Below are 20,299 nucleotides of genomic sequence, written 5' to 3' on the forward strand. Positions count from 1 at the left end.
CTTTGATCTTTTTTGCAAAGTGGACATCTGTTATTTTATCAAAAAATGTGAAATATTGATATATTCCCATTTTCACTTAAATAGAGCTTAATTTACTGGTGCAAAAAGACACTTCTTTCGCTGAGATGCTCACAATGGTCATAAGTGAGTTTTGAAACACAAGTGAAACCATGTTTGCCATAATATTGATATAACTTCAAACATTCCTTGGTAGGAATCTTGCTGGAAATACTTTTTCACTGAAATATAACTTACTTTACTTACTTACTTACTCGCTTATTTTGCAGAGATAAGGCCAAAATTGGCATGACTGTCTTCTACACAAAACATGAAGTGGAACGTAATTGAAACCATGTTTGTCATAATATTTATCCAACTTCAAACATTCCTGGATAGAAAATATATAATATTATAATAATAATAATATAATAATAATATTTTGTCATAAATGCATCCTATAACCTTAAACCAAGCAGTGGAGGAAATATCAAAAACTGTGTGTGAGAGAGTGTGTATATATTGATGAAGTCAATCAGGGGACTAATAAATTCCAGGAAGTAAAACACCACTAGCTTTGTTATCATCACAATTTAAAGGAACACCAGGACATTTACAACAAGTCAATATTTCTTCACCACATGATCATGACCATGATCATCCCTGAAACATTTGTTTTGTGTCATGATATTCCTTCAAATGAAGCTATGAAAACAGACATTTCACTGCCCAGTCCACATCCCTGAAGAAATAATCAAACACAGAATTTGATCCCCCAAAACATCACCATGAACACAGATTTTCTTACTCATCTCTTTATCTATTTCATTTTGTGTCCCTCATGCTAAGCGAACACAAAAACATCATGTATGTGACTGCAGCCCATTGCACAGACATCCTGTCATTCTCACCTTTAACAGTCCTAATGCACCGATGTACATAAATAATGACACATGGTGTGCAGTTGTTGTAAATAAGGGCCTTGTTTTTGTATTGTGACATAGTCCAAGGTTTTAACCTGTGGAATTCATGTGGAAAAGGAAAATGGGAGAAAATCAGCCGATATTTTGGGAAAGGAAGATGGAAAGTGGGAGAGATTTTAAAAAGAGAGGGTGACTTTTTTCACTTGTAATGAAACCTTGACAACACAGCAGCTGCACACAGTTTGAGTAGTTGTAAAAGACCAGGAGGTGCTTGATTATTCTAACCTCTTTATGAATGTTTGAGAGAGAATAATAAAGCACCTTCCAGGGAGTTACTTGAAATGTGTTTTGGTAAAATGTTGTCTTGGTTTGTTGTATAGCATCTTGCATGTTTACTCCATATATAACTATGTTATCTTAGTGTAGTTTGTAGAGTAGAAACCAGCAAAATATAAAAAAACTGCATCAGCAACACTGTGTCTGTGCAATTTCTTGATTTAAATGTGGCCTTTATGTCAAGCATTGGTTGGTTCTGGTCCCAGTCTTAAAGGTCCCATATTGTAGGAAGTACGATTTCCTTCCCCTTTTTGATTATAAGGCAGGGCTAGGTTATGTATTGTGAAGGTATCCAGCCTGGATTCTGAGCCTTCATATGAGCTGTCAGGACTTCTGTAAGGTTGTAATGTCACAACTATACAGCCACACCCCCAGCATGGTAGTGGGGGCAAAAACACAGACAGAGCTAATGTGAAAATACATTTTTTCAACATTAAGGCATTTAAAAATTAACCATGAAGCAATAAATGAAATTCACTCTTGACCCCCTTTGACAACAACAAAGGAGAACTCCAAAGTCCTGCCAACATCTCAGCTAAAGTGTTTGAGTATAAGTTGTTTTCGGAGCTCCTCTGCCTGGCTGTCGCGGTCCTCGGGCCTTTGCTCGAGGCTCTCGGGCTGCTCCAGAGGGTCTGTTCTCTCCAGAGTCCAGGCGTCTAATCCAGACTGCAGGGAGGCGTTGTGGAGAACGCAGCAGGCCAGCAGGATGGACGAACTCCTCTCTGGAGAATACTGTGGAAAGCAGGGGAGAGATGGCAACAGAGACAGATGACACTGCTGTTAGTCCAATGCTGGTTTAATTCTATCAAACAAAAATACCATTCTGTTTATTATTTCATTTATAGTCCCAAAAAGCAAAGTATAACTTTCATATTAGGTTTTTTTGAAGGGTGAGGTTAGCTAAGCTTTTACACATCTGATCATGTTGAGGAATCATTCTGTAAGACAGTCATAATCAGTCTGCCCTGAGAATATAATAATAAAGATAGTTATACATGAATGAATGTCAAATAATTTCTGTAGCAAAAAAAGACAATAGGTCATCTTTTTCTTTCTTTTTAAAGTAAAGTTTAGGGATTTTCTGAACAGGATAGAATCAAATAGAATGATACACATTAGTATATAATATGATAGATTACAATATGGAGGGCTAGAGAAGGATAGAATAGAATACCTGTAGGTATCCTTTTGTGCCGTCCAAACATCTGAATCTGGTCTGAATGGCTCTGAAGGTTCTGTCCACTATCTCATGTGTAGTAGTATGGGCCAGATTGTATCTAATCTCTGCAGGGGATGTTGGGCAGTCGACCGGGGTCATCAACCACTTCCTCAGCGGATAGCGACAGTCACCTAAGAAACAGAAAACAGAAAAGGGGTTTATTCCTTTTTTTGACATTTTCAGACTCAGCAAAATGATGAAGGCAGTGTGAAATCCCTGTCTCACCCAGCAACCAGCCTTCCTCTGTGTCCAGCAGCTGTTTGTGGAGAGCAGATTTTTCTAGAACATCTGTGTCTTTGAGTCCACCTGGCCAGTGGGTTTCTGCACTGAGTAACAACCCTCTGGCATCACAGACCAGCTGACAGCCGACAGAGTGAAAGCCCTTCTTGTTCACATATGATGAGTCTTCGCTGTTTGGAGCTTTGATGGTGACCTGCAGGTGAAGGGAAAAGGATAAGGAAAAGGACTGATCAGCTAGGCTGGTACCTGCAAACTATAGTCTTCAAAAATGTTAATAATGTGTAATATTATGAACCTGAACACAATCCAGCACCCCCAGAACTCCTGGGAATCCTGCCACCCTCTGAAACTCCTGGAAGGACTGCTCTCTGCTGGAGGGATCTCTGTTTGGGAAACATTATTGCTGTAACTGTAATTTTTCTTCCCTGTCTTATTGTTTTTAATATGCAGCGTGATATGATAACAAAAGATACCCATGTAATCTACAAGAGAAGCATGGTATTATACCTGTTGAACGTGATGAACTGGGGAGCTTTCTCCACCAGTGCCCTGGTCACATTGGATACACATCTTGACATTGACGCCTGGCTGATCCCTATAGTATCTCCCATAGATGTCTGAAATGAGCCAGATGTGTAGAAGCCCAAAGCAGCCAACACCTGAACCTCAGGACTGATGGCTCTGGACCGCTGGGTACGTCTACAGAGAGCCTAACACAGAAATTCATAGTACAGAGAACCTGTAGATTTGTAGACACACACATTTTAAGGGATAGGTAGTTGGCGCATACTCACCTCTCTGAGTAATTCCACCAGATACAGGATAAACTCTCTGGGGAAGCCAAATTGTGTGAGTAGGAAATTGTCTGAGACAGAGTCCAGGTTAAAGCGGTCCAGGGTCTTGTGGCCTCGGCCATGTAAGAGTAGATCACAGTCCAAGATTGCTATAGGAATCGCCATGCTGTGAGTAATAATACACTTACATTAACACGTAATATAAACTCATCACAAGCTTCTTTTTATATTCTTATTTGACAGTTATAGTAGCATATTTCTACACCTTATATATGCAAAGATTCCATTCTCTTCCACAAATACTGTGGATGTGCTTGTATGACTTTGACAACCTATTAATGCTGTAATTCAAATACTTTGTATACATTGCTCTATTAGATAGATAGATAGATAGATAGATAGATAACTTTATTAATCCCCGAGGGGAAATTAGGTTATCATAGCAGCTGGTACATTCAAGTACAAATACAATCAAAATACAAGGACAAATATAGAAACACTAAAGTACTATATACAATATACAAAAACAATAAAATACTTTATACAAAATATAAAATATGATAAAATAAAATGCTGAGGTAAATAAAATAAAATGCTGAGGTATTGAGGAGTAAAGGTAAGTGGAACATAAGGTGCAAGAGCATTAGGTGCAGTTTTATTAACAGTAATAATAATTTAAAGCACAAAAGTGTGATGGCAGCAGGTAGGAATGATTCCCTGTGCCGTTCCTTTAGGCAGCAGGTTGAGTGAGTCTGTTACTGAAGCTGCTCTTAGCTTGTCCAGAGTTTTGTGGAGGGGGTGAGAGACATTGTCCATGATAGCCAGCAGTTTTGCCAGCATCCTGTCCTCCGCCACCTCCTCCAGGTATTAGATTTAGTTTAGTTCTCTTTTATAATTATATATTGCCCATAGTGAGTGTTACTGTTTGGTTTTATGTTTCATAATGCCTATATAGCCCTTGCTGACTGAACAATTGTAGAAAGTTATTATTAGCATGGAAAACCTGTCCACAGGTCTATCTGCATCAGTCAAGCCTACGTGCTAATTAGCTAGCTAGCTACATTGCATTTGAGCTTTAACGAGTAGCTGAATGGCTGCTATTATTATTGTTATTGTTGTTGTTGTTGTCGTTATTAGAAAGGAAAATGCTATTACCTTTGGAAGTCATGCAGCATTTCTCGACCAAAACAATCCTGATGAATACCCAACTTGCCACGAGCATTCGCACATTCGACACCAGAAATGGCGCTATGCGTTTGTTTTATAAATTACAGTTTAGTGCACACATAGTCAAATTTGTCCTGTATTTAATTGTTTAAAGTGTACGGTCAAGTATTACTTAGACTATACATTTTACAGGCATAAAAAAAATGAACGAAAGTGCCTTTGTGAAAGTGCCTCTATCTAAACACGTCGACATGGAGAAAATAAACAGTGAAGTAGCACAGCCGCTGTTGACGTTGTATACATCTGTATTGGACGTGTAAATGTTTGTGAAATCCAGCCTTGCATGTCATCGTTAGTAATTAATTTGTGTTTTATAGAAGGTACGCTGTTGAGAGACAAGCTAATGTAAGTTTTACTTTTTTGTGATTACGCGAAAGTGCGTGGTATTTAGCTATCTAGCTAACATTAGCCATAGGCTAATCATTGTTCAGTGAGTCACCTTTCCAGTGCCTTCCATTTGAGAAGCATTAACGTTAAGTTATTGTCTATAAAACTGCGCTATTGTACGTTTTTAATTCACCTGGCTTTATAGTGTAATATATTAGGTGACTGTCAGTGTCTGTAGTTTATTATGACCTCCAAATCGTATTCGGAACATTCATGTAAACATGGAGGCCTCACTTGCTAACTAGTAGCACAAACAGTTGTCATATGGGGGTTAAAATCAACTGTGATATACGGAATTTATTTTCTGTTAATGTAGAAGGAACATTCTCGTTATATTGTAACGTTACATTGCTTCCCGTTAGCAATTGTTAAATTGGTATTTAGTAAAACATTGTTTTTATGTGGTCAAAATAGTTTGTTATGGCAAAATTGAGCTTGGTTTTGATAATTGACATCTGTATTTTGTTCAAGACACCTAAGGAGTAAATGTATTGTGGTTGAAAGTTAGTCCCTTTTTCACTGCAGGTATTTTTATCAGACAATTTGGGTTTTATTGGCAAAATAAATCTGTGTTCATAATGTTAAACTGCTGAAAACATTCCTCAACATGAATAATAATCTTATTCTTTTGGTTGAATGGCAAGCTGAAATAATAATTAGTCAGATTACTGCTACTAAATGTTTTTACAGCTTGAATGGATCAGAATCACAGTGGTGAGTAATGCTGATCTCCAGTTGGTTATTTTGTTTGATTGCAGGGTCGTGACAACATGGACAGTGGCCTGAGTCCCCAGGATAAAAAAGACCTGGACAAGTTCATTAAGTTCTTTGCCTTGAAGGTAAATAGCCAGTATGCTGACGTTTCCAGACTTGGTTGTAGCATTGGCGATTGTAGCTCTCTGAAGGGATGTTTTCTCCTAAAAGGTCGATTCATAAAAAAACATCTTCTTAACCTTTTTTGATATGACATGCCATTTTAATTTTTTTTGTTAATTGCCATGCCATATTAACATTCAATTAAAGCATGATCTATAATTTTATTTCATCAATATATGCAACATTCATGAAGCAACATTTTTAATTTTTGTTTTGTTGTGCAGTACGTATCACAGATATTTCTGCCTCTACACCAATTTAATGGAGATATATTTTACTTTTTGTGCAAACTGAAAATGATGTCTAAAAATATTCAACAGCAAATATGTCTTTCCACAAGTAATGTTACTCTGGATATGGCTGTCAAAACAGTTTTCATTTGGTTGGTTTCTTGTAGACTGTCCAGGTGATTGTCCAGGCTCGTCTTGGAGAGAAGATCTGCACTCGATCGTCCTCATCACCTACCGGCTCTGACTGGGTAAAATAATTAAGTCGTTCTTTTAATATTTGCTGTTCTAATGATTGATTGGATTTACAGTTCAAAATAGATCTCCACATAAATATGTTACGGTGTACATTATTGGTTTCTTCTTTCAAGAATATATCATTTGGTTTATATTTTTTTTCTTCTAGTTTAATTTGGCCATCAAAGACATTCCTGAGGTGACTCATGAAGCCAAGAGGGCACTGGCTGGCCAACTTCCAGGCATTGGGCGCTCCATGTGTGTCGAGATCTCCCTGAAGACATCAGAGGTAAAATATTCCTCATAATGTTCTTCTTTTGTAAAAATGACTCTTTATAAACTACAGTATGAGAGGACGGTGAGATCTTTGTCACTGTATGAGTCTAAACTTGCACTGTAAACAGTCACTCATTACTCTTGTATGTTTTAAAAACATTATTATTATAATAATAACAATTTTTGCTTTCCTGTCTTTCTCACCCAGGGTGACTCAATGGAGCTAGAGACTTGGTGCCTAGAGATGAATGAAAAGTGAGTGGATTTATTTTTGTTTTTTATTGTTTCACTGTGCAAATGTTCAAGGGTGGATAAGCCTGGAGGACCGCAAATCCTTACCTGAGCTAATGGACCCCTATACTGTCCTGTAGTGGTTGTTTCATCATGTGAAGCACATGTGATGAATGCTTCTCTGTGCCATATTGTTGCTGTGGGCTTCACTGAATTACCACCACCTGCTGAACTGTAATGAGTCGATGTGTTGTCTCTACTGTAGGTGTGATAAGGACATCAAGGTGTCATATACAGTCTACAATCGTCTGTCTGTCCTTCTGAAGTCTCTGCTGGCTATTACCAGAGTAACACCCGCCTATAAACTGTCTAGAAAGCAGGGACACGACTACGTAATATTATACAGGTGAGTGGAATCCACCTGTTCGGTAAACGGCTGGTTTAATGTTTTCATCTATTTCCTGTGTGTCTGCACACAGCTGAACTGGTTTCGTTTGAGCTGTTTTTGCTTGTTAACAGTCAGTCAACTTAAGCTCCTTCTTTATCAGGTCTACAATTTTTGAAATCTGGAAAATGTTGCCTTGGTTTTCATTCTAAATACTTGAATAGTCTGTTAACATTCAGTTAATGTATGACACATGTTGGCATCTGTTTCTGCCTCTCTCATGTCCAGGATTTACTTTGGGGAAGTCCAGCTGAGTGGATTAGGAGAAGGTAACTGTAAACTAAAACATTTTTTTTGCCCTGTGGGGCTTGCTACATAAAGAAATACCCAAAACTGGGCAGGAACCAAATGAAATATAAATTATTCACTTTTGATAGTCTTGGATGCAAGTCACATCTAAACATTAAATCAAGCAAAAAATACTGTGCAAATATACTCTACAACCTTTGTAATAGTAATAGGTTGTTGTTTGTTTTGAAGGGTTTCAGACGGTACGTGTTGGTGTGGTTGGCACGCCTGTTGGCACAGTTACACTTTCATGTGCTTACCGCACCAACCTGGCGTTCATGTCCAACAGGTAAGTAACACACTTCATGAGAAACAACACAGTCTCCTTATTTTAATTGGAAACCTATGTAATTCTAATTTTTGACCCTTTTATGTAAGGCTGCAACTTCCGGTTAATTTTATCTAACCTTATCGATTAGTCGATTAGTCGATTAGTTGTTTTGTCTATAAAATGTCGCAGCAGCTCTACTTTTATGAATTTGAAGATATTAACATTGTGGTTCGTTGCTTCACAGCTCTGTTGTTGAGACAAGTCGAAAATAAGAATAAATAGTCAACTGTTGATCTGTGTCTTCTGCAGACAGTTTGAGCGGTCTGCTCCTATCATGGGGATCATTGTGGATCACTTTGTGGATCCTCCCTGCGGCAGCCAGCGTCCTGCAAACATGGGACAGCCCTGCAACTACAGGTAGCTATGCAAATCTCTGGAGATGACATCAAACATTCATTTTGAAATTAAAATGCCAACATTATCTACACAACTTCTTTCAAAGTCTTACAACCAGCAAATACACAGAGATGTAGCTGCTGCTGCTGCTGCTCAGCCTCGTTACAAACAATTGAAGGCCAAGACACACTGAAACCGATAATTGATGCACCTCGATTGAAGTATGCTATTTAACGCTCTTACTCTTACTTACTTACGCTCTTACTGCAGGAATCAGATTTGAAATGCCAACACCATAGAATAAGCTCTATTGTTGTACTGTTGCCCTTTTTGGGAAAAGTTGCTATTTATATGTATTACTCATATTCCTCTATAGTGACCTCAGTGTCCGCAAGGATCCCCCCCAAAAAGCATACACGTGCGTCTGTGTATGCATAACCACACACAGTGTCAAACCCAAAACGAAAACTCTGCCTCTGTCTTTAGATCGCAAATAGTCTCCTAGCTCCATCTGTCTCCTCGCACTCCCCACAGAGAATTATTACATTTACCTCAGCACTATGGAATAAATACTCAGAATAGCTGATATTGGTTGTTACTGATGAGAGATTTCATAGCCGTGTGTCCTCACAGGGTGCAGCGTTGCATGTCAGCTGTGATATCTCTCCCTCTCTGTGTCCCTCCCACTTTCCCTCCTTATGTTTTTTCCCTCTCTCCAAACGGGTACCGCGGCTGCAGGAAAGCAGCTTACTTACTGAGTCTTCATTTGATCCACAATACGAGCGTCAAGGCAGTTTTACTTGCCTCAAAATGCTTTTGATGAATGTTTGGCCATTTAAACCAATAGGTGTGCTTCAAAATGAGCACATCAGATGCTTTCAGTGCTTATGGCCCTTAAGAGCTTTTGGTGATGTAATTCATCCTTTGGAGGTCACACATGATACATCAGTTTTTGGGTCTGCATTTTGAAGCATGTTTCGTTTTCAACTCCATTTAGTACAAAGACCCTTCCTGAGATCTTTTTCTCTCCATAATATATAAAACAAAAACATTGTATGTTGGCGTTAAAGACTAAATCTAAAGGGAGATTCTGTGTAGTTTTTTAACATTTCTGCCTTCCTACTGGAGCTTTTAGGGTCCAGAACGGTGTCAAAGACATGAATGATTTAAAATTACAAAATGTGTTTGTGTGTATGCGTCCAGAGCTCCAGATGAAGAGGACGGAGGACCATTTGTAGGGGTTCAGGATTCACAGGAGGTCTGCACCACCTCCTTCTCCACCTCCCCTCCCTCTCAGGTAAGAGGACACACTCACCTGCTCTTTTTTACTGTCTCTTTATCCTGTGGCCCTCTTCATTTTCATACCTATTTTTCATTTCACTTTTTTCTTCTCTCTTTGTCTGTTTTCTTTCCTGTTCTCTTTTATTCTGTTTATGTGTGTGTGTGCGTGTGCATTTTGCATTATCTCAGTGTGTGTGTACTCTGAGTCCTTCGCCCTCAAAGCTGTCTAAGCCCGTCCCCCTGGACAATGTGCAGCTCCCATTGGCTCCTGGACTTGTCACTCACACTGTGAGTCTATACTGGCCACTGAGAGTGTGACTGTGTGTGACACCTTCAACTGAACAACACTGTTGATCACTCAGATCTCTCATTTGTTTTGGGTTGTGTGTTGCTTCTTGTTGTATCCAGGTTTCGTAGAAAGTCTCAAAAGTTTGGAAAATGCTTTATTTACAACATTATGTTTTCAAGGTTAGGAATGTGCTTGAATTTGAACATACTGCAGGAGAAAATGTCAACATAATCTGGTGTTTCATCCCCATAATCACTCATGTAATTCAAAATTCTTTTATTATTTGAAATGAAAGGATCCTGTTGTCACATTTGTTGTCCACTGGTGTTAAAAATTGCATGCAATCATGATCAAAACATACAATCAAACTTAATATGAAAAGCTGGTTTTAAAAAAAAAAAAAATGATAATGACATTTATTGCTGTGGGTATTAAGTCAATTGTAAACTTTGTGTTTCACAATCTCATTAAAATTTAGATGTGATAATAATCAGATCAAATAAATTTTATTTTTTATAGCCCAAATTCCCAATCACATTGCCTCAGTGGGCTTTACGATCGCTACAGTGAACATCCTCTGTCCTTAGACCCTCGATTCGCGTAAGCAAAACCTTCCCAATATTAAAGGCTTTGTCTTTGAGTCTAGAAATTTTTGATTTAGTAACCTGGAAACTGGAAAGTGCATGAATTTTACACTAAAAAAGCTGTTTGAACCCTGTTTGTCAGTTGCATCAGGAAACATTTTTTAACATCATCCTTTTTCATTGTGTTCCACCTGTTCCATCAAAATGTTTATTGTCTCCATAACATATACCACGGTAGTAATCTTAGTAATCAATAATCTTTGACCCATCTCAAGAGCACTGATGTTTCTTACAGAACAGTGTTAAACCTAAAAAGCCTCCATGTTTTGTGGTTAACATTCCCTCTTCTTCCTTCTCTGTGTCTGTGTCTTTGTAGCTGTATACTTCCAGGTTATCATACCAGCCTCCAGCTCCAGCCGGGGCTGCTGAGCTTTGTCATCCTGTTGCCAATCCAAACCAGGTGATACACCAGTCAGTTCACTTCCAAATCCACAATACAGCCATATACCCTGATACATACAAGTATACTTGTGATATGTTGACCAACAAGTATAAAAATAAATGCAGCCTAGGGACCATGATTGTTTTTTTGTTTTAGTTTTTTAAAGATAGTATTTCATAATGGGTAAAATTCTCTATCACAGTGTTTGTCATTTAATCACAATGGCGATACAGTAATTTTTGGACAATCAACTGAGAAACTTCTAGTAAATCAGCCATTCCCAAATTTAGGATTGACGTGACCCAATTTGAAATTGGAAAATCTTCTGGGGCCCACACAAACTTTAAATCACAACTCGGATCCCGTTATTGATGAGATATAAGATACGTGCCGATGGCGTACGTGGCAAAGTCTGTTCCCCAGTTGAATAATGTTGCCCTCCTTTTAGAACTGTGCTTCCTGCAACGTCACCTACTGACCCTAACCTGCACCCGGTGTTGCACATATATCAATGAGTCTTCCAACACAACACCAGATTAAAAATAAGTCAGATACAGTAAGAATGACACAGAATTTAACTGCCTTGTTTGATCAGTCCTGATATCTTAAATATTAAATATTTAAACATAAATATTGTTTGGTAATTTTGAACTTAAAGTGTAACTAAGGGCGAACAGTGGTGGCTCGTGATGTAAGCTGCCTCCATCTCAGCCAATAGCAAAATTTGATTGTAATAGCCAGGTTTCAACCCATAGAGGGCAGTCACTCTTACATTTTTACAACAAAATACACCAAATTGAAATACTTTGACTAAAATGTCAAGAGTTGGACCAGAATACATCAACAACACTACTTCATACCCAAATACATTTGTTTTCAGCAGAAAAAAAGTGGTTTGGGGGTTTAGTTACACTTTAAGTAAAGCTCCCTCTTGTTGTCATCGCAAAACTGTTAGTGTCATTGCCTGTATCCACTATTTGGTACTAGAGAACACTTACTAATAACATGTTATGTTCAAGTACTGTATATCAAGGGTAGACCACACCATGAAAATGTGTAAATCAAGTGATTATCGTAGTTGAAAGATTACTTCCTTTGGCCAGTAGGTGGAGCAATGGCTATAACTCCTTAATGGCATGTAGATGGCTTCAGCCAGGACTCAACATGGTGTGTGTGAAACTAGGTGTAGGTGAAACGTGACGTCAGGGCTGCTCTTAAGGGGGAGACAGCGAGCCATTTTGCCCTAACCATGGCCAAGAACAATAAAACATGAACATTTTCATGAGGTATGGTTGCAGCTTGGACCCTAATTACAAAATTGAACATTAAAAACCTTTTATCATTCATTGTAAACTAACTTGTCACTACCCGATCTAAGTCGCTGCCTACTGTGTAGTGCATGCATGAGCACGTCCACTATCTTGTCCACCATCCTGTCCACCTGCTGTCCAAATATCTGGACTAATTGTTCTTTTGGCAATACTGTGACTTGAACTGAATTGGAAAAAATGCTACATCATGGCAGGCAACCACGCTCCAACATTACACAATCCAATTTTTCAAGTGTTACATTACATTGTTAATAGAAATATGTATATAATTGAAATACATTTTATATTGACATCATATAATCATATAATCACTGAAGAGTGATAATTTTTACAGCCCATACCTATGCATTAAACAAACAGAACAAACCAAAGGATAACAATGTAACTATGTACCTTTTTATTTATCTTTATTAGCCAGTATTTCACAAATTATTTGAGAGGTCTTAAAAGCACTTTGGTTATTTGTTATCGTAATAAATTATCAAATGTAATAAAAATGATTAACTTAAATTCCAGCTTTTACTGCACTTCTATGCATGGTTTGTCCAAGATGGCGGACACGTTCGTGAATGCATCCAGTCACACCAGATAGTGACAGACCGCTTGCGGCCCCCTGGCAGTAACCTCATAGCCGCCACTTTTTGACATCATAGAAGTAGCTGCGTCGAAGGCTGACGTTTGTTTTGCCTCACGTCTCCTGTGTCTTTGCCATAGAGCTGCACTTGAACACACCAGTAAGACTACAGCCAGTGGCCAACAAGCTCAATGACATTACCTATGCTTATGTATCCACTTTCAAAAAAAAAAATTTGCAAATGACACTGGTGAAGAGGCAGAGGAGAAAAATAGAATGCATGCTAAAAGGGTAAAATCATAGATACTACGACAGGCTCAAGCAATTTTCTCTATCCTTTTTCCATTTCTCTTTTTGTGCACTTAACTGCTTACCATAACAGCCAATCAGAGTGATTTCTCTCACCAACAAGCCGCACAAGGGCTGTCCAGTGTGAATGGTGCAGGACAAACTGCACCAACAAGTCACAAGCTGTGTCCAAATTCAGGGGCTGCATCCTTCGAAGGACACAGCCTTTGCGGCCTCTGAAGGCCAGTCTTTCAGAGGTACCTTCAAAAGCTGCGTCAACCGTTGTTGAATGTCTAGCCTTTGGAGTATTTCCTGGTTGCGTCACCAGATGTTCCCGCCCTTACCCTTACATCAAGATTTCTGCTGCCCAGGCCTGCGAAAGTGAAAATACGAGTAAAGGTTTTAAGGTCACTAACATATCTGGCGTTGGATGTTCAAATGATTAAAAACCGGGTATAAACCCAATTCCTACATTTAAATGTCAGATCTGCGCCACTTGATGTCGCCATTTTCTTTCTTTCTTTCTTTCTTCGTTTTCGGGACTGGGCAGTGGCGCGCAAAGAATCTTGGGATATGGGAGGCAGCGAAGGATGGTGGCGGTGTGTCCTCCAAAGAGAGGGAAAAGAAGGCCGCATTTGTGGGGTGCATTTGAAGGAGCCTTCGAATTGGGACAGCCTTCGTGCGGCGTTGTGACGTAATTGGCCTTCAAATGCGCCCTTCGAAGGATGCAGACCCTGAATTTGGACACAGCCACAGTCATCCCTAACGATGTCCGATGGTCACCTGATCAGGGCCTTTATATTGTTATTATCACCCAAACTAGCCATTACATAGGTTGTCCACCATAGAGCACTGACAAGCACAAGTCCAAACAGCCAGAGTCCTCTCATCATCTGCGCTCTGAAGTAGGAATTCACCTCCGGCTTCTCAGCAGTCTTCTGTCTCGCTGCCTGCAGCCTTTTCTCAAGTAAAGCTAGTTTCCTTGTTGTAGTAAAGTGTAGCTATTGTATGGTCGAGCAAAAGAGAGTGTGCTGAAGCATAAGGACTAAGTGGTAGAGCAATAGAAAGCTAGCAGCTGAAAAGAGATGATGAAAGCAAAGTGGAGCAGAGGGAAAAAAAGGTTTGCAGTTTGTATAAATTGTTAATCTGTCAGTAAGTAGAGTACAGGTCACACTGCCAGTTAATAAATGCAGCAGCTTTTTAGAGTTAAGACAAGTCTCCCCTGTTGTTTTCCAACTGCTGCAAAAGTGAAAACGCCAGCCAGTAACAACCCAGCTTTTAAGAGTACTGTCCACAGTGGAAACGTGTAGCAGATCTGGAGTTTAGGTCCAGTTACCAGGGCTTAAGTAGGGTTCAAAGCATACATTCTGAAAATACTAGAGTGGAAATGCAGCTTTATGCACAAAAAACAGATTTAAAAGGGTAAGCCCGTCAATTTAACATTATTGAGTATGTGAGTGGGTATATTAGCATTTGTGTTGACAACATCGTGCCCACCATACAAGTCAAGAAGTTTCCCAACCAGAAGCCCTGGATAAATTTGTTGCATATGACAAAAAACACTTTGAACACTTTGTATTAGGAAGTACTACTGCTGATGTGAAAAGTAGCATAAAGCCTTTTGTGGCTCCAGAGGAAGATGCATGTAATCTGATAAAGTACTTTCTCTGTTTTCTCACAGTGGCTAAGTTGCATTGTGGGTAATGTAGGTGCCAGGTCTTGAAAAGCAATCCACTGGTCTGCATTGCAGTCTTACAACACTGTTGGACTGATTATGGACAGTTTAAAAACACCTAACCTTGCACCTACGTTACCCACAATACAACTTAGCAACTATGTGTAATCACTGGGGACAATTTAGGCTTTATACGATTTCTTTTCACATAGGCAATAGTTTTCCTTGAGCCCTGTAAACACACTTTAATGTGTAAAATGTAATCCTATTGGTCACAAGAGCAGTTTATCAATAGGATAATCAAGCTTGTCTTTTAGAACTAGATTTTTAACAATCTGTTTTAGTTATCTACTCTTTTTAACTCTGCTCTGTTATTCTTCCTCAGATGTTGCATGGTGGGAAAGAAGGCGGGGTTGTATTGGTTCCTACCCACCCAGTTCATGGAGCTGATGCCCATCTTACAGTAGAGCACGCCCCTATCACACCTGGCAGCATGTAATTCTCTCCTGACAGTTTGAATATGAATATCTAAACTTGGTGTGATGTTTTATGATTATTTTTTTCATTTGGCCAATGATTGTATCCCTGACTAAAACCTCTGAAGACTAAAGCCTTCAGGTATGAATTTAAACTTGATGCAACTTCCTGTCTCTCCTTCCAGTGGTGATGATGACAGCCTGTCACAGAGTGGAGACGGAAGGAGGGATGAGGGCAGGAGGAGCGTTTCTCCCTCTGACCCTGTGGAGTCTCTTAATGCGTTCACAAGGAAAATTGGAGCCTTTGTGAATAAACCCAGCACACAGGTAAATCACACATGTCACGCACAAAGGAGTGTTTGTTCCTTCCTGCTACAGTTATCCTTGCAATTGCTAAGTGACGTTCAATAAATGTCTACAAACCCAAAATGATCAGAATAGAGGGAAAGAGGGGATCTTTTGAGCTAGGTTCAGCTTGTGTCACTTAATTCAACCTTTTGTGTATATGTGTAGATAACAGCAGCCAGTCTGGACCTGCCCTTTGCTGCATTTGCTCCTCGAGGCCTGGACTCTGAGGAAAATGACCCCATGGTAACTTTCCTCATACAGCAGAATACTTTGGTTTGTCATGAAATGAATTGACATTAATGTTTGGTCTCGCACATAAAGACGTTTTAGGCTGACACAAGTTTTCTCCAGTTGGGATAGTATCTGTATGTGTGTGTTCAGGTGCAACCACCAGACTCTCCTCCTTGCCCGTCACCCCTGCAGGCCAGCCTCCATTCTCAGGGCTCAGAAGGATCAGGGCCGCAGGATGACTTTGTCATGGTCGACTTTGTACGTGATATTTGCTCTATTCTCTTTTGCCTACTCTCCACAGTACATGTTTTCCACTAAGCATTTTAATCGTACTACAAGTACTGTAACTTTAAACAGGGAATGAAACACTCTCAATTTAATATTGATGCCTCTATGTGATCTACATAAGCAAACAAGACCATCAGTGAGAAGATTGGCTATTTCTGTGTGGTTGTTAGAGTTATTCATAATGCCTGCCACCGGGTCGATTTGTGACTTACAGCTATATCATTCGCATCTGGATTGGTAAAGATCAACAGATCATTTGTTTTATTCCCCAACAAAGTAATTTACCTTGTCAAAGTCTTTAAAAACACTGGGGTGTTTTAAAACAACAGTTTGACTTTATCTAGGTGTTTTTTGCAGGTTAGGGTTAGACAAGTTCAAATAATATTGTCCAAAATAAAGATTCCAAAGTTCAACAAAAATACCACCCTTCAGGGATTCAACTTTAAACACCAAAAGATAGAAATGCAGTTTAATACAAAGTTCCGTTTCTCAGATCTGTCCCGGGTAAACCCTCTATCCAGAGAAATCAATAAAGGATCTCTGAAAAAGAAAATAAACCAGACATCTCCAGTGCAGATGAAGACCTAGTCGTAAATTACAGTTTACAAGTCAGTAAAATATCAGTGTATTGGAACAGTGCATAACACCCCCGTTTTAATCAGGTTTTCTTTTGTAGGCATTTGGATTTTTGATTAAAGTTTACATGTGTATTAAAATGTAAAATAACTTTGTGAAAGTTACACAATATCTCTCTGTCTGCCTCTGTGTTTAGCGTCCAGCCTTCTCTAAAGACGACTTGTTGCCGATGGATCTGGGCACTTTTTACAGAGAGTTTCAAAACCCTCCTCAGCTGGCCAGTCTCTCACTACACATCAGCTCCCAGTCAATGGCCGATGACCTGGTAAACTGCTTCTTGTAATTTGAAAAATCTTAATTTGTCACAGTAAAAAAACAGTTCTGCAACTTTGTTCGTAGTAACAGTGATTTGTACTCTCTTGTGCAGGACTCACTGCCGGAGAAACTGGCTGTTTATGAGAAAAACATTGACGAGTTTGATGCTTTTGTGGACATGCTCCAATAAAGGAGGAGTGAAGAAAAAGGCTAAAAGGAGAAGACTACATGTGAGAAAAGACTAAATGGATGATGGGAAATGGAAAAAATGGAAGGGAGAAGCAGCCTGGAGGCTCTGTGGTCATTTGTTCTGTGAGAAGCACTCAGACTAAATCACCATGTTGTAATGTGACATTTTCCTCGCTTACCTTACTACCCAGCACGTTCACCTCGCTTACCAGCTTGTACAGTCGGTCCTCTCCACTGTAAATACTGTTTCATCTTCTGACACTGGCATACACCCATCTGGTCTCGTGGTGTTAATTCAAACTAAAAATCTTTATTTTCCATTTGGCACAAATCTGCTCTTGTCATTAAGTGTTTAATCAGGAGATCAGATGACCGTGGGGTCACAGCCATGCAACTCTGATTCCTTGTAGCTCACTTTAATTCATCCGCCCTCCTGAAAGATCAGTGATGTGACTCTGAAATCAAACACTTGATATGTAATGGGCTTTAACAAAAGCTTCAAAACTCAAAACTTTTAAAAGCTGGTCTTGGCAAATAAATTGCACTTAGCCTTCCAGTGGACACTTGTCCCTTGGAAATAAGTTGTAATTCAGAAATGTCCTGCTTTACATTTCACAATTGACAGACCTTGTATCAAAAGCACGGCTCAAAGGCAACAGGGAAGTGACAAGCCTCTCATTCTTTGACCCTAGCCAGGTGTCTCCCAGCTGGTCTGGGGACTCAAACTGGCAACTTCAATGTCAGAAAATGGCCCTAACTGGAATTAAAAAGGAACAGCTCACCCAGAAATGGAAATTCATACATTATTTACTCACCCCAATGACAGTGGAAAGTCAGGTTAAGTTTTGCTGTGAAGCTTCAGAAATGTTTTGTGGACTACAAAACAGTTGAAGCATTTAAAATCTAAAAATAAATAAAATGGCTCCATACAGCTAGTCTGGCATAATCCAAGTCTCTGTTAGCACCGAAATAAGATTGATTTGAAAAGATCGACGTGCAGTAGAGCTTTAACACCCATTTTTGACAGGATGTGTGCTGAAGTTTATAGCTCAGTCGTTTCAGTTGATTTTTTTTTTTTTTTGTTTGTTTTTTTAAAAAAAAGGTATGAATAATGTCTTTTCAAATCAATTTGGCATCATGGGGCTTCCGGAGACTTGGATTATTGTGCCGGACGAGCTGTATGGAGTAATTTAATGGGTTGTTCTTCGACGTTTTAAAACAAGTCCGTTGTTTACGAGAATGCTGCAGCGCTGTTTTGCTGTGGAGCGGCAGAAATGTTTTGTGGACTACCAAAGTAACCCCAAAAATGAAAATTCAGTCATTATCTATTCACTCTCTTGTAGATCAAAGGAACAGTTCATCCAACTTTCAAAGTGAATGAAACACTATCACACTATATCTGTACAGAGAAAAGTTTTTCATGAAGTGACTTGTGGAAATATACTCAGTTGACAGTGTATATAATACCCCCAGGTAAAACTGGAAACAATGGAATCAGATGATTCTGTTGCATGCAGTTAGAACTTATTTCAGGACTGCCGTATTACACCGCGCCCTACCTTTGTGAAGTGTTTTTATTTAATTTCCAACTCAGAATGACAACAAACTTCAACAGCCTTCAAACATGAACATGATTCCATTATTTTTCAATAGCACCACATGCTACAACCTCAGAAATTGACCATAAACACTTCTCTGAAAAACTTTATGAAGACAGGATTTGCTGCAGGGCTGCTGTATTAGATAGTTTTAGCTACCCTATAGACTGACAACTGAGTGCATTTCCTCTAGGCTATAAACATGCATATGTATATTTTAGGGGTTTTGTTAAGGTTAGATATGTGTACATGATGCACCAGGGTCACAATCCATGACTTTTTGTGTTTAGTTGAAAGCTTTTCTTTGCTGTTGGTCTCAATGTTCCTAATAAAGCATGGCTGCGCTGCTCAAACAACTCGTCTGGCAACAAATACCAAGGGGCCACATGTATAAACCATGCATACAGCATTTCACATACATAAACTGGTAGCCATAATTTCCCTGGGTTAATGATTTAAATTTGAACCTGGATTATAAAGCACTTTGTAAAGTCTGTTTGAATAAAAGCGCCACTAATAAATCATTGATCAATTGTTTGACAATTAGTAATGATTGCGGCGATACTAGCATGATGGCATATGGTTGAGGGTTGGGTTGAGCTTAGACATCACAGAACAGAATAATGGGTGGTGTTCAGGTTAATGTTCCCGTCAGGGATTTCTGCCAAGAAAGCTTTTCTAATAAGGTTGACGATTTGAAAGTATTTTTACACAAACCTAACCGAATAGAGAAAAAAACCCCGCCTGAAATTAAGTTGAAATGTGTAAATTATGACTTACTTTCAGACAGGACATAAAACCTGTATTAAGGTTTAATAACACTTAAGCATTGATGGTGCCAGTAGTTAGTTTTTTATGTTGAGCTACTTAAAAAGTGCTTACGTGTTGTAGCTTGTTTCTTCTTTCTTCAATTTTAAACCCATGTCCATTTGTTAGTTCTGTCAAGAGGATCACACAAAACTACTGAGTGGATTTTCAGAAAACTGGATCGAGGATGGGTCTTGGCCAAGAACAGACCCCATTACCTTTTGGTGCTGATCCAGGTAAAAGGGAAGGATCCAGGAATTTATCACTTTCTCTAAACATTGCATGATAGGATGAGAATTTTTTTGACATACCAGACACCTAAATATGCCAGATTTTTTCCCCCTCAAGATCCATGCCTTATTCCCAGAGAAATTGATGAACAATGTGTGTACAACATGATGCAGATCCTAAATCTGGTGATTTTAAATTATGGTTAAGCAGATATTGGTCATTTAAAATGTCAAGTGATACCAGGCTACAGTTTTGGATTACATGTGGTTTGCTAGTGCCAGGGAGGGAACACAGTACTGCATTGTAGGTGGGTGATAAGTAATGTCGTAGGTCACCTCCTCTGTTCAAAGACTGATGGTTTGAAGGAGGCGTAAAAGAATCCATCTATATCAAACCGGAATGACTT

At 39.1% G+C, this 20,299-nt stretch overlaps 2 protein-coding genes across 4 annotated transcripts; one reads left to right on the plus strand and one right to left on the minus strand.

Moving 5' to 3' along the window:
- Positions 1-532: 532 nt before the first annotated feature.
- On the minus strand, positions 533-4,768 carry harbi1 (harbinger transposase derived 1). Its single transcript, XM_084347643.1, has 7 exons — positions 4,665-4,768; positions 3,510-3,675; positions 3,223-3,425; positions 3,011-3,098; positions 2,701-2,908; positions 2,431-2,606; positions 533-1,988 (listed from the first exon to the last, which is right to left on the minus strand). Exons 1-7 carry the CDS (start codon positions 4,682-4,684, stop codon positions 1,788-1,790), a joined length of 1,062 nt encoding a protein of 353 aa, XP_084203769.1. The 5' UTR covers positions 4,685-4,768; the 3' UTR covers positions 533-1,787.
- Positions 4,281-19,392, plus strand: atg13 (ATG13 autophagy related 13 homolog). Of its 3 annotated transcripts, none has more exons than XM_084347641.1 (18): positions 4,281-4,373; positions 5,882-5,962; positions 6,397-6,477; positions 6,633-6,752; positions 6,948-6,994; positions 7,236-7,376; positions 7,644-7,684; positions 7,896-7,992; positions 8,284-8,391; positions 9,574-9,667; positions 9,841-9,939; positions 10,901-10,984; positions 15,220-15,329; positions 15,496-15,637; positions 15,824-15,901; positions 16,040-16,147; positions 16,950-17,078; positions 17,181-19,392. In XM_084347641.1, the coding sequence occupies exons 2-18, from the start codon at positions 5,894-5,896 to the stop codon at positions 17,256-17,258; spliced, it is 1,626 nt and encodes a 541-aa protein (XP_084203767.1). In that variant the 5' UTR covers positions 4,281-4,373; positions 5,882-5,893; the 3' UTR covers positions 17,259-19,392. The 3 variants fall into 3 exon arrangements, with proteins under 3 accessions (XP_084203767.1, XP_084203766.1, XP_084203768.1); XM_084347640.1 differs by lacking the exon at positions 4,281-4,373 and adding an exon at positions 4,929-5,081; XM_084347642.1 differs by lacking the exons at positions 4,281-4,373; positions 9,841-9,939 and adding an exon at positions 4,930-5,081.
- Positions 19,393-20,299: the final 907 nt, after the last annotated feature.

This window comes from Pagrus pagrus, assembly GCF_965226575.1.
Source record: "Pagrus pagrus genome assembly, chromosome: 24".
Taxonomy (NCBI): domain Eukaryota; kingdom Metazoa; phylum Chordata; class Actinopteri; order Spariformes; family Sparidae; genus Pagrus; species Pagrus pagrus.

Coding starts and splice junctions, on each gene's coding strand:
- atg13 (XM_084347641.1), top strand. CDS start 5,894: ATGGACAGTGGCCTGAGTCCCCAGGATAAAAAAGACCTGGACAAGTTC. Junction 7,993..8,283: donor CTGGCGTTCATGTCCAACAG/GTAAGTAACACA, acceptor TGTCTTCTGCAG/ACAGTTTGAGCGGTCTGCTC. Junction 15,902..16,039: donor CTGAGGAAAATGACCCCATG/GTAACTTTCCTC, acceptor GTGTGTGTTCAG/GTGCAACCACCAGACTCTCC.
- harbi1 (XM_084347643.1), bottom strand. CDS start 4,684: ATGCTGCATGACTTCCAAAG. Junction 3,426..3,509: donor TGGTGGAATTACTCAGAGAG/GTGAGTATGCGC, acceptor TTTCTGTGTTAG/GCTCTCTGTAGACGTACCCA. Junction 3,099..3,222: donor CAGTTCATCACGTTCAACAG/GTATAATACCAT, acceptor TTTCCCAAACAG/AGATCCCTCCAGCAGAGAGC.